Raw genomic sequence first — 27,827 nt, forward strand, 5'->3', positions numbered from 1 at the left:
CTAGAACAGGTTGAACATCACCTAGCCAGGCAGATGAACCACCTACTAACAGTACCTCCATCATATCTGGATTGAACCTGCTTATTGGCCCTCATCCAGTCCATTACCATGCCCAGGCCCTGATTCAGAACAGCCACTGCCTCACCTGGGTTTGATGAGAAAGAGGTAGTAGAGCTGGGTGTCATCTGCATATTGATGGCACCTCGGCCCACACCCCCGGATAACCTCCCTCAGCGGTTTCATGTAGATGTTGAACAGCATGGGGGATAAAATAGAGCCCTGTGGAACCCCATGGCATAATTGCCAAGGCACAGAGCAATAGTCCCCCAGCACCACCTTCTGGAATCAGCTATCCAAGTAGGAGCGGAACCACTACAGCGCAGTGCCTCCAACTCCCAACCGAGACAACCTATCCAGAAGGATACCATGGTCGAAAGCTGCTGAGAGGTCCAGGTAAATCACACTCCCCCTGTCCCTCTCCTGGCAAAGCCCAATTGAAATGGATCTAGATAATCCATTTCATTCAAGAGTGCCTGGAGTTGTCCTGCGAGGTCCTCAAGCGCCTTGCCCAGGAAGGGGATGTTAGCTACCGGCCTATAGTTAACATCCTCCAGGTTAACAAGATTAGGAGTGGCTACAGAAATTGGCCCAAAGTCTTGAAATTGAATGTTAATTTGACCAAGTAGTGTGCTCCCTTTGAAGTCTAATATAGACACAAAGCAGTAACTTGGGCTCCTTTCCCCATTCCCACAATCAGTGGGCACTGATGTAACACGATAGGAGGTAGGTGATGCAGTTCCATATAACTGCTGATAAAAATTTACAAAGGAAACAATGATGCCAAAGTTATACCTTAAAATTCTGCTTGTTGTAGTGTAAGAGAGGGTTAAGAATGTGCTGAATTCCCATTAAAATCAGTGGAAATTAATTGTGTTTAACTTTAGCTGGATTGTGCACAGTCAAATGTTATAAGCCTCCTGTTGGAAAAAGTGCACAGTGCAGAAATTAGAACCTTATCACCTGCTGAGGTATGATGCTGTCTACTTCTGGAAGTACAATAAGTATATAGTCAGTTCTTAATTTGGTTGAATAAGCAGAATTATCTAATTGGTACTTACTTAATAGAAATTACATAGTAGGTAGTTTCCTAATAAGAAACAGCATTTAAGTATTGTTTCCAATTATGTGTCATCTTACCTTATTTTTTCCTTTGGGAGTAATATTGTTTAGTGTAAAGGTTTGATAATATTCACTACATTTGTTAGGATGTATTGTTCAGCAAAAATAACTTTTCTTTCTGAAAAGATTGCAAGCAAGTCAAATGAATTTTAGTATTCAAAGAAAATTACCTGAATTATTAAGTAATGCAGAATCAAAGCATGCAGGGAAATGACCCAGGACAATATAAAAGGCTTACTGAAATATATTATCTGGTATTTGAATAAAATTAATATGCTTCAGTTCAGTTTAGAGTATATCCTGGGTGTAATTCACGAGGGGAAAACTGCAGTGAAAAAATACTGTATGAAATGCAACATGGACTATTATGAATTGAGCATTTTATGTGTAGACCATTAATACATGGCCTTGATGCAGAAGCTGTTGCTGTAACAAGGTGTTGCTCACACATAGTAACACATGGATAATAACCACATGCAGTTGCCTCAGGTAGTTCATGGGGGTGTGCATCTCCACCTGGATGAAAAGCCAGCTGGGAAGGAACATCCACATATTCAACGTGAAATATTGCCAGAGATCCATGTATTAGATATGCATTTTAATGTGGATACATAGCTGGATGTACATGTGCATCTGATATGTACCCTGTGTTGTGCAATCTTTGCATGGTTCCTGATCACCTAGAACTGTGTACATAGCCTAAATTGCAGGATGTACTGCAGTGAGGGATGCACAGTCCCCCATTGCTAATGTATGTTCATAAAATAAGACCTGTGTATGTGAGCAAAGCTCTGGTAGTAATTTCACTCATTAAAGATATCATGGGATTCTTGTAGTTGTCTTGTGAATCAACCCATTCAAGGCCATTAGAGGGAGAAGCAGCAGTCAGGCACCCTCCATCATGCTTGGATAGAATTCCAGCTTGGCCAGGGATGGGGCAGAACCTAACCTGACTGCACTTTTCATTGCAGAATTTACACAAAAGCAGATCTACAATGTAGTCCTTCAAGGACATTGTCACCTACATAGTAAAGAATGCTCCCACATTTCAGCTGCTTACCATTTACAGTTTTCTTCCTGTATCCATAAAGTGCTTGGGCCCAAAAAATATCCCAAGACGTCTGTTGATTTTTGCTATTGGGGTGTTTTTTTTTACCCAGCCAATGGAAAGTATTGGGGTAAAAATTTCCCATGGTGGTGGGGGTTCAAACAAAACTGATCCAGGGAAGCAGACATGTGTGCATTCTGATATCACATGCATGGATTTGTTTGGGGACAATTTACTTGTTGTTGTTGTTCAGTCGTTAAATCGTGTCCGACTCTTCATGACCCCATGGACCATAGCACGCCAGGCCTTCCTGTCCTCTGCTCTCTCCCAGAGTGTGCTCAAGTCCATATGCATCGGTGATGCTATCTAGCCATCTCATCCTCTGCCGTCCCCTTCTCCTTTTGCCTTCAATCTTTCCCAGCATCAGGGTCTTTTCCAGGGAGTTTTCTCTTCGCATTAGGTGGCCAAAATATTTGAGCTTCAGCTTTGGTATCTGTCCTTCCAATGAGCAGTCAGGGTTGATTTCCTTTATGATTGACTGATTTTGACCTCCTTGCAGTCCAGGGGACTCGTAAGGGTCTTCTCCAGCACCACAGTTCGAAAGCATCAATTCTTCGGCGCTCAGCCTTCCTTATAGTCCAGCTCTCACAGCCATACGTTGCTACTGGGAAAACCATAGTTTTGATTAGATGGACCTTTGTCGGCAAGGTGATGTCTCTGCTTCTTACTATGCTGTCTAGGTTTGCCATAGCTTTCCTCCCAAGGAGCAAGCATCTTTTAATTTCATGGCTACAGTCACTGACTGCGGTGATCTTGGAGCCCAAGAAAGTAAAATCTGTCACTGCTTCCATTTCTTCCCCTTCTATATGCCAGGAAGTGATGGGGCCAGATGCCATGATGGACAATTTACTACCCCAAGATATATTTGATTTGAATTTGACTTGGTGTAGAAAAAAAATTCCCCCAAATAATTAGACTATGTTTTTTTAGTTTCAGTTCATCAATTAATATACACTGGATTTCATCATTTTGAATTTTTCCCTGTCATTGTGTTTGATCTATTAGTGCCACCCTATCCATCACCATATAATGCTCCATGGCTAGCCAGCTTTCACATGAGTATGTATGAGGACTGAATCCTAGCATCTTTCCTCCCTGTTTGGTGGGAAACAAAATCGGCCTTGGTTTAAGCTTTCCTTCCAAACAGGAGTTTGATCCTGTCAAAGTGTATGATTAGACCCTTGATTAGACCCATACTGATAACTAAAGTACACAGATGTGAGAAGAAACATATTGCATCAATGTAATCAACCAATTCACTCACTAATTTATTTATTTCTGAAATTAAACCTGGCACCTTAAACACCAATTGTTGTTCCCAGAGTGGCTTACAAGCAAAATAAAAATACTGTACCACAAAAACCCAAACTTAAAACCTAAACAGCAACAACAGCAGAGCTGCCAAAAAACAAAACAAAACCCTCCAGCAGAAACTGAAGCTTATAGCAGCATAAAAAGGCTTAGGGTGGAATCCTATGCATGTTTAGACAGAGAAAAGGCCTACAACTCTCACCATTCCCCAGCCAGCGTGGGGGTGTAACTAGATGTTGGAGTTATGCCAAATCAAATCAAAACAGAATCTTCCTGTAAATTGAATCAAAATTACAAAAAATCCTCCTGTAGTTCTGTACCCAAAGCTGGGGTACAGCCACCACCAGACCATCACACATATCTATAGTTTTGCAACACCTTGGAGACATGCAGTCCCTTGACTGGGTGTATTCAGGCAAAACTCCTGATCAACATGCCAATCCCATCATGAGGCACTCAGTTTTAGTGTGGCTAATTGGGTTATATTGCTGAATCTTGTCCTGTGACCTATGAGGCAATCACTTACTGGGCCTCCTCACCCATTCCAAAGACAGCTGTCAGCCCTTCATGCTTGTGCTTCCACATGGAGCCAGGCTGGGCTTATTAAAGCAACCTTACATAATATCGCAAATAATACTGTGGTGAAGTGTCTCTCAGGCTCCTATATCCAGCAGCCTGGCAACAAAAGACTGTTAAGAACTGTAGGGACAAGGAAATTCTTAATTAATGCTGTTACCCCTCCAAACTGCTGATTTGACTCTGAGTCCAGAATGAATCTCACACTGAAGGGTTAACTGTGAAATCTGAGATTCACTTTGGACTAGAGGTCAACCCAGCACTTCAGTGGAATAACTTCATTAATCAAGAATGTCCTGGTGCATTTTTGAAAAACCTGTCATGCCTTTATTCCCCTCTATCAGCATTTTCCTTATTTTCTTTTATGTGCTGGTGTTGGACATGGTCAGGTCTCAGTACTGGCTCAAGGGTTATTGTTGCATCCTTGTCCTGAAGCTTGGAAAAAGGGAGGGTAAAGGGAGACATGATAGAGGTCTACAAAATTATACATGGTGTGGAGAAAGTGGATAGGGAAACATTTTTCTTCCTCTCTCAAAATACTAGAACCCGGGTCATCCTATGAAGCTGATTGGTGGCAGATTCAGGACAGATTAAAGGAAGTACTTCTTCACACAGCACATAGTTAAACTATGGAATTCGCTACTACAAGATGTAGTGATGGCCACCCATTTGGATGGCTTTCAAGGGGGGTTGGACAAATTCCTGGAGGATAAGGCTACTAATGGCTACTAGTCTTGATGGCTATGTGCTATCTCCAGTACCAGAGGCAGTGAGCCTATGTACACCGTTTGCTGGGAACATGGGTAGGAGGGTGTTGTAGCACTCGTGTCCTGCTTGTAGGTTCCTGGTCAACAGCTGGTTGGGCACTGTGTGAACAGAATGTTGGACTAGATAGCTCTTCTTATGGCCTTTTAATCCCAGTTTTATAATCTTCAGAGCATTAGATCATTCAACTGGGACATTGGGTTCCAGTTGACATTTTTCATCTATATTTTTCCAAAAATGTAAATGTTAGCATGTACAATTTATGAGTACTTTTAAAAACATGTTACAGAATATAATCCATACATGTCTTTGAATGTCTTAGAAAATATAAACAAAACCCATATCAATAAGTAATTCAGTTTTATGGTTCAGCTACAGCTGTCCTTCCAAATTCTGTGCTCCAAGTAAACATATTGTGGTTTATCTGAATTTTACAGTACGTGACATCCATGATTATTTAGTGCAAACTAAAGCAATAATTAATTAGAACAATTTGTGTTCACCTACTTTTATTGGCAACTGATTATGATGAACCCATTAATTCAGAGAACAAGTTACTATGTAAAACAAGCTTGAATGAGTTTCAATTCCATGTGATTAACTCACATTTGGTACATTTTTATGGTGCTGTGGTTTGCAGTTTTTCATGAGCAGGGATTTATCTTTTGCCATGAATAAATGAAACCCAAATCTTTGGGGATTAGTATGCAACAAATCAGACTGACAGCAAAATATTGTAGTGTGGACTGCTCCTGTTCAAGGTTCTAGCCAGCCACCTGTGCTCCATTACATCCCCCATCTCCCCCATTTTTTTTGTTTCCCTTCCCCCAGCAGTCAGTCAGCATTCTGTGTCCACTGAGCATGATCGATCCTTATTGGATTGTTAGGTCCGCCCCAACAAAGACGTTTTGTACTTCTGCATACTTTTGGGTTCCCCCAAGCTGGGTAATAACTTCCTCTTGTGGGTGGATGCTGATGTTATGGATACAGAAGGATCCACACTCACCCCTGAACTTTGGAAATAGAGGGAATGGTTTAACTGAATAGAAAAATGGAAATCATAGCATATTTCCCAAACAGTTATGAGATGCTACCATTGTAAGTGTTTAATGCAGCCAGATAGGAGTCTTTACATTTTAATCTGTTTTGTTCCAATTTGCAGTTGTATTGATTAAATTTAAAATATACCAGCTAGTCAAGATGTTACAGTCTATGTAGGATTCAACAGCAGGAATCTGACTGCACAATTCCCCCATTGATGAGACGGTAACTTACACATTGAAAATCACAAGCTATCATAAATTATGATCATATGGAAGCAGGGAAACAGTTAAGGGTGCATCCTATCCAAATAGGCGGCCGCCTCCAAACTCGGAGGTGACCACCTATCCAATGCAGGGCTGGAGAAGCACAGAGGGGAGCGTTCCCTCCATGCTTCTCCTGCCTTGCATTTTGGCTAAACAGCTGATTTCAGCGGTCTAGCCATGGGAGGGATGAGCAGGAGAGGCTGCTGTATAACACACTGGATGTGTCGTACAGGCATTTCTGCCTTCCCCACCCTGGAACACCCAAGACACACCCCTTTTCAGCTGCTCCATGCTCCGCTTGGGAACTCGGAGGACGGGGCTGTTCTGTGCTGCCTCCAAGGCAGTATGGAAGTGGGGGGAGGTCACTTCTCTGGTAACTGACCTTGGAGCGCAGGAAAACTAGATATCCTGTGGCCATCTAGCTGCTGTCTAGTGGCCATAGGATTGCACCCTAAGTTTCTTAACCAGGTCTTGTTATAAGAAAGAAAGGGGGTGGGGGAGAAAACACTTAGGCGTCAGTAGAAATAGGAAATACCTGCTCCTCCAACTGGGTCATGGAGAAAAGCATATTCACAAAAGGACTTATTTGCAGCTATTCAAAGTTTTGGGTTCCTGCTATGTTTTGGACAAAGGTATATGAGGAAGCAAAACTATCATAGTCTGCCCAGCATATGGAATATAACAGTGCAACTTTCAGCCTTATTAGTACTTAGGATGTGGTTAGAGATAGCACCATATAATTTTAAAATGCAGGCACTGACTATTCCTTTGGAGCCACCCAGCCCACCGCAATCCAGTTTTCAGCTTATTAAGCACAACGTCCTAGGCACTCCAGCTTCAGAGCTACCGAAACTAGTATTATGTCCTACTGTGCAGCACCATGGTCAGCACCCCCTTACATTAGCTTCAATTTCTTTAGCTGTCCAGAGAATGTCTAGATTTGTTAATTCTATTGAAACATAATTAATAGAAAGCAAAATAACATTGTTAGAAAATAACATGAAACACCATTTGCAAATTACTAGAAAATGTATTCCCAGGCATAGCTGAGCTTTGATCCAGCAAGGTATTTTATATGTCCTTATTGCAAGGAAAACATTTGCTCTTTGAAGTAGGCTAGAATTTTCCTTTAAAAAAAAATCCTCCATCAGGATTGATAGCAATAATAACTCAAACTTGAATTGCCTTCCAAAGATGAAGTGGTGACTTGGTAGACCAGTTTCTGCCCTTTTAATGACACTATGTATTAAGACGGTGATTTAGACTCAAGTCTAAAGTATGCCAGGATCAAGTCCAAAAAGTATATTGAGAGACATGGTGGTGCAGTGGTTAGGGCATGTTGTGCAGGCTTCCCCAACCTGGTGCTCTCCAGATGTGTTGGGCCAGAACTCCTGTCATCCACAACCAGCATTGCCAATGGCCATACTGGATGGGATGCTGGAAGTCATAGTTCAACACATCTGGAGGGCACTGTGTTGTTGTAGGTTGGTGTAATGGTTAGAACTGAGGAAACTCTGGTTCAGTCCACACAGCCATAACATTTACTGATTGGGTAACCTTGATCTTTCCATTTTTCTTACTTCACAGGATTATTGTGAAGATAAATGGGGGTGGGGTGGGGGAAATCTTGTACACTACCCTACAGTCCTTTAAGGAAGAGTAAAATAAACATGAAATAATAATAGTAGCAATAATAATAACAATTGGAATGGCAGAGCTGAGAGACCTTGCTGAGCATAAATGTCCTCTGTCAAACATTTATAGCATAGCAGCCTTATATACACTTCTTGGAACACTTACCAGCAGAATCTGCTATTTCTTTGGTTTTCTGCTGACTCAGCTCTCTACCAGGTCTTTGGACCACTGCTCTTTGGGTCCTCTGAAAGTAGTTCCTCACTCTCTGTAACTGGATTGAAGGCCTTCCTCTCCATTACCTATTCCAGCACTGAGATGGCTAGCTGATTCCTGACTCACCCTTACCGGTTGCCCCACCACCACCACACACACACACATTGAACACTACTGCTGGATGGAAAAAGACGGCGTTTTAGCAGAAGTGGTTTTATCATTGTTTTTTATTGTATTTGCTTTTATTGTGAATGTCATCCTGAGAGCTTTGGCTATATGGCAGCTCATAAACTGAATAAATATATGAATAAATAAACTGGTACACCGAGTTCTAATAACAAAATCAGATAAAGCCTATATGGACAACAATTTAAACCATACATTCTGTGCCACACTTCTGCACCTCATGTATGATGAAACCCTCCATTTCACTTGACTGGATGATTCAGATAACCAAGTTACCCTAGGGTGAGAATGTTCACCCTATATAATACAGTCATTGGAATGGGGTCTGTCACCAGTATACAAGAAGAAGGCAAAAAAGCAGGTTTGTATAGTCATAGACTTTAGCATATTGGCAACAATCAGCTTGAGGTCAGTTCTCCACTCACAGACTATTCAGACAGCTGGTGCTGATAAGTGACATGCTGAAGATATATCACAGAGGGTATACACCTCCATACAGAATCTATGACTGATTGATCCTGATTGTGTGAATCCATCCAGAGAGCCAAACATTTACCACATAGTGACTGTTTGTTTGTTTTTTAAACCTTCCTGCAGTCATTTTAATCACACACAGAGCTGCTTGTTTATAGAGTTTGGCTGCTACTGCATCACGATCAAACTAAGCAACTGGCTTTGATGGCTGACATACCCTTTCAGGAAAAACATATTGGCACTGTCTAGCATTCACAGTACTGCTTCTGGCCTATAAAGTATTTTGGGGGCATGGACTTTATAGTATTTGCAATAGCAATAGTGTTTGTTTGTTTGTTTGCTTATTTATTTATGTATTTATTTATTAAAGGAATTTATACAAGCATGATTTACAATAAATATGACTATAAATAGCCATATAAGCACAACATACAATAACATGATGGAATATAATAATCTAAACAGCTGAGTGGCAGACAGGTACATATCTGAACATCTTGAAATAGTAAACAACAGAAACTAACTTAAGCTAGAGAGCATTCAGGAATAAATAAAGTATTGCCCAAAATAATTTTCCAGCTAGTGATCACATATCGTATGATATTAATGCAATACCTTTATTAGGCAAACCAAATGATCACAAAAATGTGCAAGCTTTCAAGATCTCCAGATCTCTTAATCAGGCAAGATGATACAAAGGCATTACAACAAAACAAAACAAAAACCACAAAACAAAAACCTTGCCTGATTAAGAGATCTGGAGATCTTGAAAGCTTGCACATTTTTTTGTGATTTTTGGTTGGCCTAATAAAGATATTACAATAATATGGATTTTGAGATTTTTCTTATGGTCAAAATGGCTTATCTTTGTTGTTTAATTATCATATAGTTACCCTTATGGATCAAGAAAAGCATGCATGAGATAATGGAAGATGGGAAAATTGTGAAAAATATAAGTCTGGAATCTCTCTCTCTTTTTTTTTTAATTGGCTTGTCTCATAGTTTTCAATATTTTGTGTTTGCTGTAGCAAAGTGCTTAGTCATCTTGGCTAGTTGTGTCACAGTGTCCAATAACTATGTCATACATAGCCAGGGCTCTTTTCCCCCTTTGTACTTGGCTGCAAATGATGCTTCAGATGGCAGCTTTGATTCACAGAGCTATTCCTTTGCCAAATGTTCAGTTTTGATCAGAAAGTTATATAGTGGATAATAGGATTCTGGTACCTAAGCTAGGAACCTAGTAATAGGAAGAAACATAGTGATAGATGGTATTTACCACATAATGTAGTTTACAGAGGTTTAGTCTGGCATAGGAATGCCAGTTTTTCAACAGGCATATTATGTATTAAATTGTTTATATTCTTCCTTTACAGAAAAATTTCTGAAGGAAACTTTTACCAACTTTTTATTCTTAAGTGATGATAAAATAATCCCAACTGATATCTGATGGGGCTAAATATTTAATGCAAAAGGTTGCTATGTTTGCTCTAAAGACTGAAGGAATTAGCATAAATTTGTTTTGCAAAATGTAGTATATTGTGCTAGAGATTATCTATGGCAAACTGGAATACTATGTTCCTTTTTATATCGTACCTAGTCACCTGAATTATGTAAAAAATATTTTCTTCACACTTTTGTGATGACCAGATTTTTAGCAAATAAAGTTTGACTTGATTATTGCATCATGTGAGGGTTTATTCAGAAGGCTGAAAACAGATGTGATACAGGCGATGGATAAAGTGCTTACTTGTGAAAGTGTCCCATGCATGACCTCTCATGTTTAAATGCACTTACCACAAGCATCAGTTGGTCCATTTCACAGGTGTCATGGGGAGAGGACAAGAGGAGGCTTGTGCCCCTCCCATACAAGTCCATCCCCTCAAGGTTACTTGAAGGAAAGGCACTTTTAATATGCACCTCACCTGAAATACACTTTCCTCTTTCTGTGCCTTCCCCAGTATTTTTTTGTCTGATAGTGCTACTGCCCATTTGTGTGTGTCACCTGACAGTGATCAACAGTTATTGGACATGACAATCCAGAGATAGAGATACTACCTGTGTGTGGTTTGTCTGTCCAGCTGAGTGGTGTTTATCCTGCTCCCTAGATTAATCTCTGTCACTAGAGGCACAGGTGGTATCAGTGGCTTGGAGCACCATTTATCAGCTTATGCTGATATATCAACTATAATCCTATCTAGACAGAGACAGCCTTGCAACACTTATTCATACTCTGGTAACCTCCTCTTTGAAAGTTATTGCAATGTGTTATACATGGGGCTGTTTTGAAAACAGTCCTGAAACTTCAGCTAGCCCAAAACAGGGTGGCTAGATTGCTAATGGGACTGGTCAATGTGATCACATTATGCCAACGTTTTGCCATCCGCACTGGCTGCCAGTCCATTTCCAGGCTCAATTTCAAGTGCTAGTTTTAACCTTTAAAGTCCTAAATGGTTTGTGGCCAGGTTACTTGAAATAATGTCTCCTCCCATATTTATGTACATGAACCTAAAGGTCATTGATCTGAGGCCCTTTTCTAGGTGCCCCTGAAAAATAAGGAGAAGTAGGTGGCTATAAGATAGAGGGCCTTTTCTGTTGTAGCACCTCATCTGTGGAAGGTCCATTATGCTCATTTTGATGCCAGGTAAAGAAAGACCTTTATCTTTTTCAAATCATTTTAGGAACTGCTTTTAGATCGTTGCACGGTTTCATTCCTGCTGCTGCTGGTTTTATTTTTGGTTTTATTATGTGTTGCTGCTAGTTTTATCTTGTTTTTTTCTGATTTGTTTTATTATTGTTTTTATTGTCACTTTGTATTTTATGTTTTTAATTTGTACACTGTCCAGATAACTTTGGTTATTGGGTTGCTTGAAGTTTTAGTTAATAAATAAATGACCAATATCTGTGACTGTTTTCATCCAAAAAAAAAAGTACTATGTGAAAGTGACATGCTAAAAGCATGTTAAATGAATAAAGAATGTTAAAAATAATGTTAAATAAATAAATAAATGTTAAGTTTTCTTCAGAGGCACCTTCTTCTAGACATGAAAAGGGCATATATTTATTTTTGGTATGGTACTTAAGGCAGCTTACATGCACTATTAAAATTGATTATACAATAAAACAATACATTAAAATAGAATAAAACATAACAATTAAAGAGTAAAAACATAAAAATAAAAAACACCACTGAACCCAACAGACCCACTTATTGTCAGGGTGGAAACTGAGCCCATAGAGCCCCAGAGCAGTTCTGATTCTGAGGAGGAACAGCAATCCGTGGGAGAGGAGCTCATATCTCACAAGCACAGCAGCTGGCAGAGATTCCTCCTGCCAGCATTCCTGGGATAGATAGTGACTCTGGCAGTGGGAGAGCGCTGGAGCGGGGCTTGCTGGATGCTCGGCACAGACGCAGGGAGTGACGACAGATGGAGGGCACCGAAAGGAGGCGTTCTGCTCATTTGGCGCTCAAACAATGGTCGCATCCCGAGGACCCAAGGGAAAGAGGGAGGATCTCTCCCTAGCCCATAAGTTCAGGGTCTTCCCATGGTTCCCCTTCAAATGGGGACCAACAGCCTTACCTGGAGCTTAGGCTACTCTGCTATCTTTCCCCAGTGCTGTTCCTTGCTTAGTCACTAGTGATTAGTATCTGAAAGAGTCATAAAGGAATAAAGGAATAAAGCCTTGGAAAGAATCCTCGTCGTCTGTGTCCTGGGTTGGCTATTGGAGGGGACTGCAAGAGGCAGCTAGGGCGCTCCTGACACTTATATAGCAAAGGTCTTCTTGAATAAAGTGGTCTTTGCCTGCCAGCAGAAGGACAGCAGAGAGGAAGTGAACCTAGCCTCTCTTGGGGGCGGGGGGAGAGTTCCACAGCCAGGGAGCAGCCACCAAAAAGGCTCTCTCTTGGGTCACCACCAATCGCACTTCTGAAAGTGGTGTTCTCAAAAGAAGTGCATGTCCAGAAGATCTTAAGAACCAGGCAGGCTCATATGGGAGAAGGAGGTCTTTCAGGTAGCCTGGTCCCAAGCCATAAAGGGCTTTATAGATCATAACCAGCACTTTGAATTCTGCCCATAAACAGACTCATAGCCAGTGAAACTGCTGTAAGAAGGGAGTCACATGCTCCCTGCAACTGGCCCCAGTCAACAGTCTGGCCACAGCATTCTGGACCAGCTGAAGTTTCTGAACAGTTTTTGAAGGCAACCCCATGTAGAACTTGTTACAGGAGTCCAAATGGGATGTAACTAAGGCATGCCTGGCCATGGCCAGATCAGACATCTCTAGGATTGGGCACAGTAGGCGCATTAGCCTCAGCTGTGCAAACAGACTCCTGGCCATCACTGAGACCTGGTCATCTAGCTTCAGAGCTGAGTCCAAGACTACACCCAAACTGTGAGCCTGAGTCTTCAGGGGGAGTGTAACCCCATCTAGCACAAGTTGAATCCCTCTGATTGTGATGCAGGACATTTTAAGATAAATGTGAAATGAGAAGTATTGTTCCAGAAAAGGACTGCACTGGCTGTCAGTATGCTACCAGGTCAAGTTCAAGATTCTGTTATTGGTATATAAAGCTTTAAACAACTTGGGGCCAGGCTAACTTAAAGATCATCTGATGCTTGGTCACTATGGACCTCAGTCAGGAGAGCTACTCTTGGTGGTGACACATCGTTCACCTTATGGCTATCAAGAACATTAGGGACAACTGATCTTGGAGGGATCAACAGCGTGATCAAGGATAAGGTGTTCAACAACAGAACTTTTAGTGTTGCAGCTCTTGCAATGTGGAACACTTTCATGGTTAATATCAGGCTGGTGATGACAGTGTTGCATTTTAGGCATCTGCTTAAGACATATCTGTTCACTCAGGCTTTCCCTGTAGTGTGACCCAGGCAGGGATGTACAGATTTTGTTAAATCTGTTCCATCTGTGTTTCACGGATTATCAGGCATCTTTTGTTCCATCGTCTCCTCATTGACAAAAGTGGATTTTTTTTGGTAGGGATGTACTAGAATTCCATTCCACTTGTGCAAGTGTGCATTAGCAAATCACTGCCCCCCTCCCCCGCCCAGTAAAAAAACTGGTCCACGAGCCCATGAAATCCCCACAACTCAGAAAAAGCTGGTCTGCTGCAGAATCTGCAGTTTGGATTCTTAGAAATCTGAATTCATTTGAATCCACCCTAGACCCAGCTATGAATACTGATTTTACTATGCGCCTGTTTTATCATTATCCTATATTTTTTTATCATTGTGATTTGCAAGTTGTACGGCAATGTGGTCTTATTTTATGCTCAGCAGCGCATAAATGTGCACAAATAAAAATCAGTGACGGGGCTGGACACCGTCCTCTTTGAAACAGCCCTCATGCAGGTGGAAACGTCGCATGAGAATGTCCAGTTCTTCTCACCCCATTTGCGCTGCTCGGAAAGGGAAGCGAACGGAGCTTCCCTGACAAAATGGCTGGAGGTGGAGGGCAGCGGTCTTGCGCGGAGAGGACCGCTCTCGGTTTTCCTGTACAGCACTGTCCTCTCAGGGAGCTCTCCACCTGCGACGAGAGATTTCCCCAGGAAATTGGCGCCCCTGAGGTAAAAGTGGCGTCTCCGAGGTACAACGCGCAGGATGGGCGGGGCCGTTTCCAAGAGGGGCGTCCCTGTGCGGGGCGGGGGGAAGGGGGCTTTCCCGCCCACACGAGAGCTCGGGGCGAACCCGAGAGCGGCGGCGGCGGCGCCTCTCTGAGGGCTCCCCTTAACCTCGAGAGCGAACCCGGGCGCGGCGCGGCGCCGCCGCCTCTCCGCCGGCGCCCGTCCAGAGCCGAGCGAGGCGGCTTGGGCGGCTGCCGCCTAGAGCCGGGAGGGCGGGACAAGCGGGGAGGCGGCAGCAGCGGCGGCAGCGGCAGCAGCAGCCGCCGCCGGCTCCAGAGCGCGCGCAGAGGCAGGCGACTGCAGCCCGCTCGCTCCTGCGCGCCCTAGCGAGGCGGCGTGCCGAGCCTCCGCCCAGGCAGGCGCCCCGGTCTGTCTGCCCGCCGCCCGTCCCCGGCTGCCCGTCGCGTCCCCCCGTTGGCGGCCAGATGATGAACTTCCTGCGGCGCAGGCTCTCGGACAGCAGCTTCATCGCCAACCTGCCCAATGGCTACATGACCGACCTGCAGCGGCCGGAGCCCCAGCCGCCGCCGCCGCCGTCCTCGGCTTCCCCGGCCTCGGAGCGGAGGCAGCCGCAGCCGGCGGCGCCCGCACCAGCCCAGCCGCCGCCGCCGCAGTCGGCGGGCAGCAGCTTCTTCAGCTCCCTCTCCAACGCCGTGAAGCAGACGGCGGCCTCGGCGGGCTTGGTGGACGCGGGCTCGTCTTCCTCGGCGGCAGCCAAAAAGTTCAAGCTGCTCCTGGTCATCGATGAGCCTCACATGGACTGGTAAGGCGCCGCTCTCGCGCGCGCTCCCCCCCCCCCATTTGCCAAGTGTCAGGATTAGTGCCCAGTCCTCTTTCTCCCCATCCCGCCCCCGGTTGTGGATTGATACCGAGGGCGGAAAAAGCCGGCGCTGAATGACAATAGGCGACATGGCCATGCCCGCGCCTACAGCCTGGAGAGAAGGTCCGTGTCAGGCATGCCAGTCAGCTGCGTTGGCGCCCACTGGGTTGCAGCGAGGCCAGAGGGAATGGCCCTAGTACCATTGCGCCAGGGGCGAATGTCAACAGCAGTTGGTGAAGAGATGGGTTGCCTTTGCGGTGGAGGGGGCAAAGGGCCACCTGCCAACTTATTTCCTGCTTGCGGAGAACTTCCACATTTGCGGGGGGGGGGGAGGAACGACACACGCACACAAAAGCATCAAACCTGCCTGTGGATTGTCACGTGGTACTATCACACGCGTGCATATTTGACTGGGAGTACGTGCGCTGCAAAGTTACAGCTGATTGCAGCTTCCCAGCTTGGGCTCACTTGGTGAATTTCACATACAAAGCATCATCGTGCAGGATGATTCCATGCACAGATTTCATGCTTTTCCTAGGCAATGAGGAAGCATTCCTTATATGCTGCAATGGAATGGTGGTGTTGATTGACCACACCAAAGACGAAATCCCTGTGTTATAGCCAATGGATTGTATGTATCCTATGTTAGTCTAACTTAAGTCCCACATTGGATACAATCCCATAAGACAAAACGTGTGAGTTCACATATCAGTGGTCTCACATATATACATTTTTTAAAGTATTCGTGACATTTTGAGATTTGTCTACATATCATGAATATTTAAAATGATAAATACATTTTTATTTAAATAGCAGCAAGTTGTTTAATCAGCTATTATCTGATTTGTCCCAAATAGGTACGTTATCTTAAGCAAATCTGCAATACTGACAGCCAGATCACTGGCATATTTGCTGGGTGCAAATAAATACTGATTTAACAGGTGGAAGGAAGCAAATTCTTAGAACACCCAAAATGTCACCTGTGTGTTGAGTATAGACATAAGTTCTCAGTTATCTAATTCTTGGGCTAGATTTTTTTTCTTGATGCTCTAGAAAATGTTTACACAATGAAATCTGAATGGTCGGGGAGCACCAGATGCTGCAGCATCTAAAGCTAAGCAGGTGTGCATCTGATCAGCAATGTGGACAGGAGATTATTTGAAACCCCATATAAGATCAGGAGATATATACATGCAGTTTAAAAAGAAAAAAGGTTACAGAGTCAACTATGAAGTCATCCAGTGTGTCCTAGTTGATAACACAAAGAGGTGTACAACATTTAAAATTTCATGGCATTCTCTGTGTACCTGTCAGCCATATTTATGTGTCTACTCTAGTCCACAAAAGCTTAAGCCATCATGTATTTGTTAGTATTTAAGGTGCCACAAGACTCTAACAGTGCAATCCCATACCTATCTACTCAGAAGTAAGATCCACTGTGTTCAGTACAGACTTAGGCAGTCCACTGCACACTTCCATGTGAGTAAGCCCCATTAAACTTGGTGGGTCTTGCTTCCAATTAGACACTGTTGCCACAGACTAATATAGCTGGATGTCTGTGATATGCATAAAAATCAGAGGTTTTTGAAGATGTGACACTACTATCAAACATACAACAATCTCCATCTTTCATTATGTTTTTATCAGCATGTGCCATTGAGTATGGTTACTGTTGGAAATGAAGCAAAAACAGTTAATGATTCAGTATCTAAATTTGGTTACTCTGCCCCTTTTAAAAATTTGGCGTGATGTGTAAATAATACAGTAGTTATGGGCAACTAACCAATACAATTCACAGCAGGCTGCCTGACTTTTTAATACCTAAAAACAGTAATCTGAATCTAAAGGGAAGTGCACTATCACAAGCTGTGGTGCTGCTGATTTGACAGCTTATAAAACACAAGTTAAAGTCAAGAATATGTCTGTGTATGGCTATTGCTTGAGGGTTTCCGAAGACATTTGGATGGTTGCTGTTGAAAACAGAGTAGTAGGCTAGAGGGGCCTTGGTCTGATGCACTAAGGCAAATCTTATCTGCTTAGGGTGCAATCCTGTGTATGATTATGCAGAAAAAAGTCCTACAACTCTCAGCATTCCACAGCCATTAAGGTTCAGTGACTGCAACTGTCAAACATTTCTCAAGGGGATATATCCCTTTGGCTTTTTGTGCAGCAACGTAATATATTTTTCCACTGACCTATTGATGCCTATGAACCTTTGAGTATTGCCTTCTGCTATTCAGATTTTCCATTCTCAAAGGCTTCTTGAGTCCTCATGTTTATTATAATAGACCCCAATGTATATTGGGGTTTTCTGTTTGTGGCAGTTATAAAACAGCTCACCATCTTTTGGTTTTCAAGATCTATGTAATAAATCATGGTTTATAAAATTCCAGCTATGGTGTACCTCTGTCAAACATTTCTGTTTTGTGTATCTTCCAATCAGGTCATATACAGGGCCAGCACTACCATTAGGCAGAGTGAGGCAGTTGCCTCAGGTGGCAGATGCTGAGAGGTGGCAGCAAGCTGTTGGAGGACAAAGCTGTGTGCCACACAGCTTGCCCCACGCCCCCTAAGCTAGTCTGCTGCCTTCAGGTGTGGCAGAGGATACTGTCCCATCACCAGTGTTGAAGTAAGCTTTAACTGTCAGTCTAGTCAGCTTTTGTACATGGAATGCAAGGGGACGCCATTTTGTTCGCCTCAGGCAGCAAAATATCTTGGGCTGGCCTTGGTCATATATCAACTTGTGTGGAAAATAGCTGGGTGAAGGCTCCACTTTTTAAAGACAGAAGGCAAAGTTGGAGTCTGCAGAAAACCTACTGAAGATTTTCTAGATTTTATTATGTAATGGAGAACTTAAACTGTATATTACATAGAATGCATTTGCTTCATTAGGAAACAAATAGTCATTTACATTCTGTATGAAAATAGTGTAACCGTTTGTTTGACTATATGGATCAATTTAACAGATAGGCATCTTATGCATATGGCTATGGTTTGCTTGTAAGACTCTCATGCTTCATATTTGTGTTTGAATTATTAGCAAACATTTATGGTATGCAATATTAATACGACTAATTATATGTGAAATGGAGCTACATTTTAGAAGCCATTTTTAGTATTTGTTTTTATTGAGATTCCAACATAAAATAAAGTTTTAAAGTGTGTAAAATAATTTCCAAGTCTTTTTTCACTATAAAATCATGCTATACTCTTACGTAACTATGCACTCAGGCAACTTTGTATATAAGCCTCCAAAACTAACTAGACTGCAACCAATTCTACTGGCGTGCTTAGGAGTGGCACTTGGGTGTTTCTATATTTTATAAGGCTATACAATGCAACAATTGTGACTTTCAATTTTAGGAGTGAAATCACATGCTTCTAGCAACAGATGCCTCGTTATAAAAATGCTATGTTATTCTCCTAGTACAGAGTGAATGGGGAAAGGAGTGCAATAGCCCAGTTGACTGAGCAATATTTCAATATCCAGCAAAACAGAAAGCTAGTCAGAACTTTAATAGAGAACTAGGAGAGCAGACACTTTGTGCAGTTTAAACACACACAGAGAAATGTGCAATTCTGGCCTCCACTTCTGAAGTGTCAAAATGTGTAATTTTATTAAGTCTATCTCTTAAAAATGTCAACAACACGCAATAATGATAGGATCTGAATTAGCATTTCAAATAACAATTTGGAAAACTCTGCCCTCTTGTAAACCACATGCCTGTTTTTGCAGATATAATGTGATGTCTTAGTGAGGCAGAATATCACAGTAATATTTCACACATTACTGGACTGGACTGGGTTATGACTTAAAATCACTAGCAGCATAATCCAATGCACGTTTACCCAGTAGCAAGAGCCACTGTGATCAGTGGGACTTACTCCCTGATTGCAGTGCAGTTTAAAGTCACAATTTGATATTTGATATGGGACCTAGGACTAAGTCCCATGGAATATAGTGGAACTTATTCCAAATATGCATAAGAATGGGCTGCAAGTTTCAGGATCGTAGCCAAAGTTTGTTTATTTGTTTTGTTTTTTAAAGTTTAAAAAAACCCAACCAAACAGGAACAGTCATTTGAGCTTACTGCCTTGTACTCTGAAGTCATAAAAGGTACATTTTCAATTCCCCCCTCTCCTATGATCTCAGTAGCAGTTAAAGCAATCTTATTGTACAAAAACGTCTCTTTTAGTCAAGGGGAATCCCACCCCCACAACTCTAAATGGTTTGTTTAATAACATTAGTCACTGGTGAAACCTTTTCATAACTGTTGGCTCTTTTTGTGTCTATTTGTGTGGAATGAGTTCCCCGCCTAGCACCTATGTTGTACTCTTTCCAGTGCCTGGTAAAGACCTTTCCCCTGCCCCCCGTAATTTAAGCATTTTAGCATTCCAGTCTTTTAGTTCTGCTGTTTTAAATTTGTTACTCTATTTTAAATCTCTGCATTGCTGCTAGGTTTTTTGCTGGTTGTACTGGTTATATTTTTATACTTTATTATAAAATTATATTTTTAAAATTATAAAAATTATATTTTTATACTTTATATTTTATCATACTGGTAGTTTTAATGGTTTTACATTTTATATTGTTTTTCTGCTGTACTTGTGGTTTTAATTTTTGTGAACCACCCAGAGAGCTTCAGCTATTGGATGGTATAGAAATGTCATAAATAAATAAATAAATATTTAAAGATAAAACTACATCCAGGTAAAGAGATGGGAACAGCATCTTTAGGCCAGATGATTTTATAATGCATTCAAAATTAGATGAATGTGTTGCTATAAAGACTTAGAGATGTGAAGGCCCGGAAAAAATCTGGAAACAGTTGGAAAAAGCCATTTTCCCCCCATTTTTTTCTCCAAGGACCATTCCCCCCCCCGAAAAATTGAACAACTTTGGATTATGAAATGTTTTCTTTTAGAATTTAAGACAAAATATTCATATATTGTTACCCAGCCTTTACTCCCTTCAAACTGATTTCTAAAAACCATGTAATAAGAACACTTTTATAGAAATTCCAGAGATGTAAAAGGTCTGGAATTAATGAGGCCATGGGTAAAAATATATTTTTAAATCCTCTCTGTAAGATTCCAAGCATAGTTATTTCTTTCATTCCTTATTAAAAGTATTTACTGATAGACATTTATGCTCAGTTTCTCAACATGTGAGTAGAGTCACCACTGCACATTCTTGACAGTAAATGTGTGTTCTTGACAGCTTGGGTTTTGTTCTATGGAGTCCAGTGTTCCTGATGCTGTAGCAGACATTTAATGTAGTTCTAATCTATTCATAATTATAAATTTACTGAGTTAACTTTTAAAAGTTTTAAAATATAATGATAATTTATGAGCAAACTAAGTCAGACATATAATAATGTTAGGAACAGAAAGGCTGCTTTATGTTCCTAAACCAGCCCTTCCCAACCTGGTGCCCTCTGGATGTTTGGGACTACAGTGCCCAGCATTCTTGACCATTGGCCATGCTGCCAGAGGCTGATGGGAGCTAAGTCCAAAATATCTAGAGGGCATCAGGTTGGGGAAGGCTGTCTTAAAGCAACAAAGTGACTTTAATTCTGTAAAGTGCGCTAAAAAACAAGTATTGCTTATTTTTCAGTTTTTCCAAAATTTCATTTTTTTCCAGAAAAAAACACATTTTTTTCCCTACGGCCTCAACATTTCCTGAAATTTTACATTTTTATAAAGACTTATACATTCTAATACATCTTAGTCTGTAAATCTGGTATTCTTATCTGACATTGGTGTGTGCAGAGGGGTGCTGCTGCAGCAGCATATGTCTACAAGCAGTGCAAACCGTTTAGCAGGAGCACATGCATCTACAATCGCCAGGCCAATCCCTTTAGTGGCATAAAAGAGAGAACACCGCCAGGTGTGATGTAAGTCTACAGGAGTGGTCTCAGGCACTAGATCTGACACTTTGCATTGGGGCAAGCCTGACAGCACTTACCTATATAATGTTCCTTGAGTGAACAGGTGGATTCATGTGTGTGCGAGCATGTGTGTGCATGCACACTAGTGCTTTTTTTCTCCTGAAATGCTTTGCCAGCCTGGAGAGGAGAAGTCTAATTAGAAAGTAGAGTGAGACAGCCTGAACAATAAGACCCTGAGTTCCTATCAGAGTAGAGTTCCACCCCCAGATGTTTGCTGCTCTAAGGAAGTACAGAGGAAGAACTATAGGAAGGTTCACTGAGCATTCATGTTCAGTTTATTTGTGATCTTACCAGCCAATACACCAGCCCCATTCCTTTTCTCACATCTAATTACATTATTATATCCAATGAACCACACTTGATGAACGTTTGTTCTTTTTCAAACTAAAAACAACAGCAGCAGCATATGAAGAGCCTGGAAGGAGCAGTTTGATAATAGTGATTAATTTTCTTTTATTTTCCTTTCCTTTCTACTTTATTTTGTTTAGTATTTTAGAACACGTTTTACGATGTTCTTAAAAAAAACAACTGCCTACCTGTTCACATAGTCTGTATTGATAAACGGTTAGGAGTGGTTATTCTGAAAGTATGAGTGCAACTGACCAACCATTTGGGTAGCTATAGGAAAAAAGGATAATTATGATATGTGGTCACCAGAATTAAACTGGAACAATAAATGGGCTCAGCTGCTGCTATCATATGAAAATTGGTTGTGTTATTCTAGGTTAACACTGTAATAGTCACAGAGTATGCAGTAATGCTTTGAGAACTTGAAGAAATAGTAATTTGCCTTGAGTGGATACTGTTGCATATAAACATTTCTTTTTTCAATATTAAAATAATTTAGAATAGTTTTCTATATGCTGGGATGGCATCATTATTACTATACAAAATTGTCCTTCTAATCACTACATCATGCACATATTAATGTATGTTGAATTTTTAGTCTTCGATATACATAGATGAAACTTGTATTGTACTTGCTTTGTATAGATAGTTATGTATGCAGCACAGATTGGTAATTTTGAAGATTGCAATGATAAAAGCTATTGCTTTTGCCCTCTGCCAAAATAAGTTCATACCCGTGCATCTGGTTTAAGAAAAATCATAATAATTTAATAACTTTTTATTATCATTATTGTTTAATAGTCTGCATCTATAGATCCCAAAACATTTTTAGGAAGGGAACTCCCAGCACCACAATTTCATATCTGAGAGATCAGATAACTGAGGAGAAGGGGAGAAGTTCTGTATCTAAAGCTCTGAGACTAGGTTTAGGAGTTTAGTATCTAGGATCAGTGAGATCCTAGATAGGGAAGAGTATTCTGCTGCACAATTCATTTTCATAGGAGAAAACAAAGCATAATACAGATGGCACTATTTAATATTAAACTGGGGAAGGGTTGTGAAAGCTTATTAGGCCAAAGTTTGGGCAGTACAGATGAAATACAACTGATTACTCCTAAATGTTTCTTTTCTTTTTTTTTCTTTTCTTTTTTTAGTATTAAAGCTTAACTTTCCACTGTCCCCTCTGTAAATCTTTGTACTAGGAGCCAGCATACTCAGTTGTATCTGTCTAGAATCCTAGCCCAAGGTTTTCCTTGTTTGGGTTCCACAAGTTTCAGCACATCAGTCTACCCAAGGCAGGCCTTACTACTAGGCAGAACTTACAGAGGGCAAGTTCTTAGCACCTGTTTGGTGTATGTGTTCTTCTTCCATAGGAACTGTAGTAAACATTGGAAGGACCAAGGTTCTAATATTAAAATGTGGCAGTGAGGGACTGCAGCAATGCAGTAGAGGAAGAATCCAGTTCGGTTAGGGGAACAACCATAGGCCACCAGTCAAATGATCTTGGGTTGACAGGTTCAGGTTGCAGCATCTAGCCAAAACACACACACACACACACACACACACTATACAAAGCCATTGAACAACAAAAAGTTACAGAAACATTTCTGGAATGTTTTAAACATGTTTATTAATGCTCTTATTTTGGTATGCCAAACACATTCAGGTTTTCAGCATCGGGCAAAATTATTTGGAAAACATTAATCATAGAATCATAGAATTAACTTTGACATTAGAACCGTAGGAATAAAATACAGCTGGATTTGCCTCGTTTCCTTTCCCCACCATTTTATCTACCCATTCTGCTGAATCCAGTTCACCCTTGAGTTAAACAGAAGCTTAAGAGTTCAGCCTGGAGGTGCTGATGATGAACACTTAGTGATGATGAACACCTAGGGGCCAAGCTGGCTGAGCACAATTATATCTACACAGAAACATCCACTGCATGGTGACCTTAAGATTTAACCTAATGTTTTATATTAGTGGTGGTATTAAATTTATGTATTTAATACATTTCTATCCTGCCTTTCTGCCAAGGTACCAAGGGCAGTTTACAATTTTTAAATATTGAAACAAAGAATTGTTACCAATAGACACCAAACATCAGAATAGAGTTAAACGCAAATAAAAGAAACAATAAACTGAATTACCGAATGGAAAGTAACATTTCTGAGGTTATGCAGAATTGTATTCCATTACAATCATAGGATCTTAAACCAAACATTCTTCTGCTGTGTTCTTTTAAAGACAAGGTGTATAACAATGTTTGCATTCCCTCTCAATTTTTAAATACCAACTAAAACCCTTATTTTCTACTTTATTGGAAAAATGAGTCCGTCTGTGCATGTTGCGTTTACATTTTACTGGCAGTTGTACTGGTGCCAGATAATAGTTCTGAAATACGTTGAAAACTTCCTAATTTTCTATTTGTGGTTTTGTAGATATAGGTTGTTGAACATGAATGTTATTCCTGGAAGCAGCAAGATGAATTAGATGGAAATGGATAATTGCTTTAAATTCAGAGTATCAAATCATTTCACTCATATTTAATTCCTTAGTGGCATGAATCCACACTTCTTTAGATAGATGTACATGTATGTAATTTTACAGAATGTTATGATTGACAGGATTTCTGTGCTGGAAAGAAATCATATCCCCTGAGAAGTTATTTAAATGTAAACTGCTGCTGTTACATGATATATATGAAGAAAACATTGCACAACTGATGCAGCATTGACTGTGTATTATCATTGGCTTGAAAAAAAGTGAACTCTTTGCATTCACTTTCAGTGATTTGCTGCTAATATTTGGCAGCACAGGGTAGATAAAAATTGATGATAAAATCCCCCAGAAAAAAAATGGTTTTAAAAAATGAAATTGGATTTTTTAAAATTTAAAAATGTATATACTAAATTTTTCTTAAACAATTAGCGTAACATTAAATAATCTGGATATAAGCATGTTAGCTGTGCAGTTGATCTCAAAACTGAATCAACACCTCTAACAGATACATTGAATAATTAAAGGAGGCTTTTCAATGGAAATGGAAGAATCTGGTCATTTTTCAAATATGAATATTTACCCTACCAGACTTAAGTATTTCATTTTCACCTGACAAAAATAAACTGTTATGGTCTGCTCAATAAATATCAAACCTTGCTTCGACCTGTCAGTCATGGAAATTTCATTTTTTGTTTGTTGCTTTGTTTTTGTGTGTGCATCTTTCTGTATTCCCATATTTAGGTTGCAATCCTATAACTGCTTTCCTGAGAGTAAGCAACATTGAACTCAGTGGAATGTATTTCTGAGTAGACATACTGTGTATAGGATTGCGCTGTTAACCTCAAACTGTCATGAATGCTAGTCATAAGAAAGAACTTGTATGAGAATATTTTAAAGACATTCCCTCTATAGGTAAAAAAAGAGAAAAGCATGAAAAATACATACAGTGAGACAGAGAGATGCAAAGCCTCTTTGTAAGAATAAAACAATGTAAATAATACTCTGTTTACTTGTAAATTAACATGGTTTACCGGTCAGATTGGCATCATTGTTCAGGAAATATATGAAAAAGTTTCATTTGGAAATATAATTTAAATAAGTGATTTAAATCTATCTTTTTTGCTTGGTGATATAAATCATTGATTTAAATTGCCTTGAATTAAATCAATCTACCCTATTATTGACCACATTTTTAATAAGCATGGTGTTTATACAATGGACTTGTTTGCACAATCAAACTGTGCTGTGTGCTAGTGGCCATTTTGAACATTCAAATTGTGTCTGTGGCTTGTGTTGCCTGAAGCCAGCAGGGGTGTGTTGTGCAAGGGTTGAAAAACCATCACAGAATCCATGGCCTGTTTTAGGGTTATGCAAGTGTTGTTTAAGCCTCGCATAGTCCACCCCCACTGGATTTGGATGACACATCAAGCTGTGGTTTGCAACTTTAATATTCAGTATGGTGCTATCATGAGCCACAGCGATCACATGAACCTGGTCGATGTGAGGAAGAAGCAGTAATCTGTAGCTTTTGATGGTGCAGTTAAACCTGGGTGCAGCACTTTGTGAGTGAAAGGAGTGGGGGAGAAATAAAGAGATGAGACACAGATATATAGTATAAACTTGGGCCATATTTTATTTAAGAGATCTGTGAAGAGGGAACCTGTGAGAGCTAATAATCTTTGAAGCAACTAGCCTGAGAGTGTATTGGGCGAGACATTCTATCCCTGTTGAGTGGCGTCTATGAGATCGCCACCCCTCAGGATTACCCCATTTGCGTTTGGGAGGCCTTCCTGTGCAGTTCCACGCTCCAGTCGTCTTGCATTCACGGCTAGACAGCCTATGTCTAGCTGCGCGATGTCGGAGCACAGGGTGGGGAGGCCAAATGACACATAGGCAGTGTCATACCGGTACTTCTGCACTTCCCACCCCGCCCCTAGAAAAGCACCCTGTTCTTACAAGCCTGGAGCCCAGGGACAGTCTGCACCACCTACAAGGAGGTGGAGGAGGGGATGGAGAGGCAGTTCTCTGGGAACTGACCAATCCTACGGTTATCTAGCCACTGTCTAGTGGCCATAGGATTGTGCCCTTACTGCATTTTAAAACTTTGCGCTGTTGCTAAGTTTTATTTGGGTTTTCACTTTTATTTTAACTTTAGTTTTGAACTTTTATATTGTAACTTATGTTATATTCTATGGTTTTGATTGTTGTGACCTGCCCAGAGAGCTTCGGCTATTGAGCAGTATAGGAATATAATAAATAAATAATATGTGATTTGAGAACTATGAGAGAGGTCGCATCCATTCAGTTAAAGCATGTAACTATGTAATTATGGCATAGCCATTGCTTTGATTATTGCATGCCATGGCCATTGCCCAAACGAAGTTGCCAGTGTTAGAAAATTGCATTCAAAGTGACAACTTCAAAGAAGCTATTTGTTGTTGTTCAGTAGTTCAGTCGTGTCCGACTCTTCGTGACCCATGGACCATAGCACGCCAGGCCTTCCTGTCCTGCGCTCTCCCCCGGAGCGTGCTCAAGTTCATATTCATTGCATCGGTGATGCTATCTAGCCATCACATCCTCTGCCGTCCCCTTCTCCTTTTGCCTTCAGTCTTTCCCAGCATCAGGGTCTTTTCCAGAGAGTTTTCTCTTTGCATTAGGTGGCCAAAATATTTGAGCTTCAGCTTCAGTATCTGCCCTTCCAATGAGCAGTCAGGGTTGATTTCCTTTAGGATTGACTGATTTGACCTCCTTGCAGTCCAGGGGACTCATAAGAGTCTTCTCCAGCACCATAGTTCGAAAGCATCAATTCTTCGGTGCTCAGCCTTCCTTATAATCCAGCTCTCACAGCCATACATTACTACTGGGAAAACCATAGCTTTGATTAGACGGACCTTTGTCGGCAAGGTGATGTCTCTGCTTCTTACTATGCTGTCTAGGTTTGCCATAGCTTTCCTCCCAAGGAGCAAGCGTCTTTTAATTTCATGGCTACAATCACCATCTGCGGTGATCTTGGAGCCCAAGAAAATAAAATCTGTCACAGCTTCCATTTCTTCCCCTTCTATATGCCAGGAAGTGATGGGGCCAGATGCCATGATCTTCATTTTTTTAATGTTGAGTTTCAAACCAGCTTTTGCACTCTCCTCTTTCACCCTCAACAAGAGGCTCTTGAGATCCTCTTCGCTTTCTGCCATTAGGGTGGTATCGTCTGCATATCTGAGGTTGTTGATAATTCTCCTGGCAATCTTAATTCCGACCTGTGATTCATCCAACCCAGCGTTTCTCATGATGTACTCTGCATATAAGTTAAATAAACAGGGTGACAATATGCAGCCTTGTCGTACTCCTTTCCCAATTTTGAACCAATCGGTTATTTCATGTCTGGTTCTTACTGTTGCTTCTTGGCCCTCGTACAGGTTTCTCAGGAGACAGGTAAGGTGGTCTGGTACTCCCATCACTTTAAGAATTTGCCAGAGTTTGTTGTGATCCACACAATCAAAGGCTTTAGCGTAGTCAATGAAGTAGAAATAGACGTTTTTCTGGAATTCTCTTGCTTTCTCCATGATCCAGCGAATGTTGGCGATTTGATCTCTAGTTCCTCTGCCTCTTTGAAACCCCACTTGTACTTCCGGTAGTTCTCGGTTCGCATACTGCTGAAGCCTAGCTTGTAGGATTTTGAGCATCCCCTTGCTGGCATGTGAAATGAGCGCAATTGTGCGGTAGTTTGAACACTCTTTGGCGTTGCCCTTCTTTGGAATTCGAATGTAAACTGACCTTTTCCAGTCTTGCAGTCACTGCTGAGTGTTCCAAATTTGTT

The 27,827-nt window shown here is 41.2% G+C and overlaps 1 protein-coding gene across 1 annotated transcript in view; it reads left to right on the forward strand.

Annotated features, from left to right (window-relative positions):
* The first annotated feature begins 14,437 nt into the window (after nt 1-14,437).
* Nucleotides 14,438-27,827, forward strand: part of SYN2 (synapsin II) — a 323,398-nt gene continuing 310,008 nt past the window's right edge. The window contains exon 1 of the mRNA XM_084832467.1: nt 14,438-15,155. Coding sequence (XP_084688593.1) covers nt 14,818-15,155 — 338 coding nt within the window. The 5' untranslated portion in view covers nt 14,438-14,817. The remainder of the gene's footprint in view (nt 15,156-27,827) is intronic.

Source organism: Heloderma suspectum, chromosome 2 (assembly GCF_057233095.1).
Source record: "Heloderma suspectum isolate Gila_16-S chromosome 2, 16-S_ref, whole genome shotgun sequence".
NCBI classification, from domain to species: Eukaryota; Metazoa; Chordata; class Lepidosauria; order Squamata; family Helodermatidae; genus Heloderma; species Heloderma suspectum.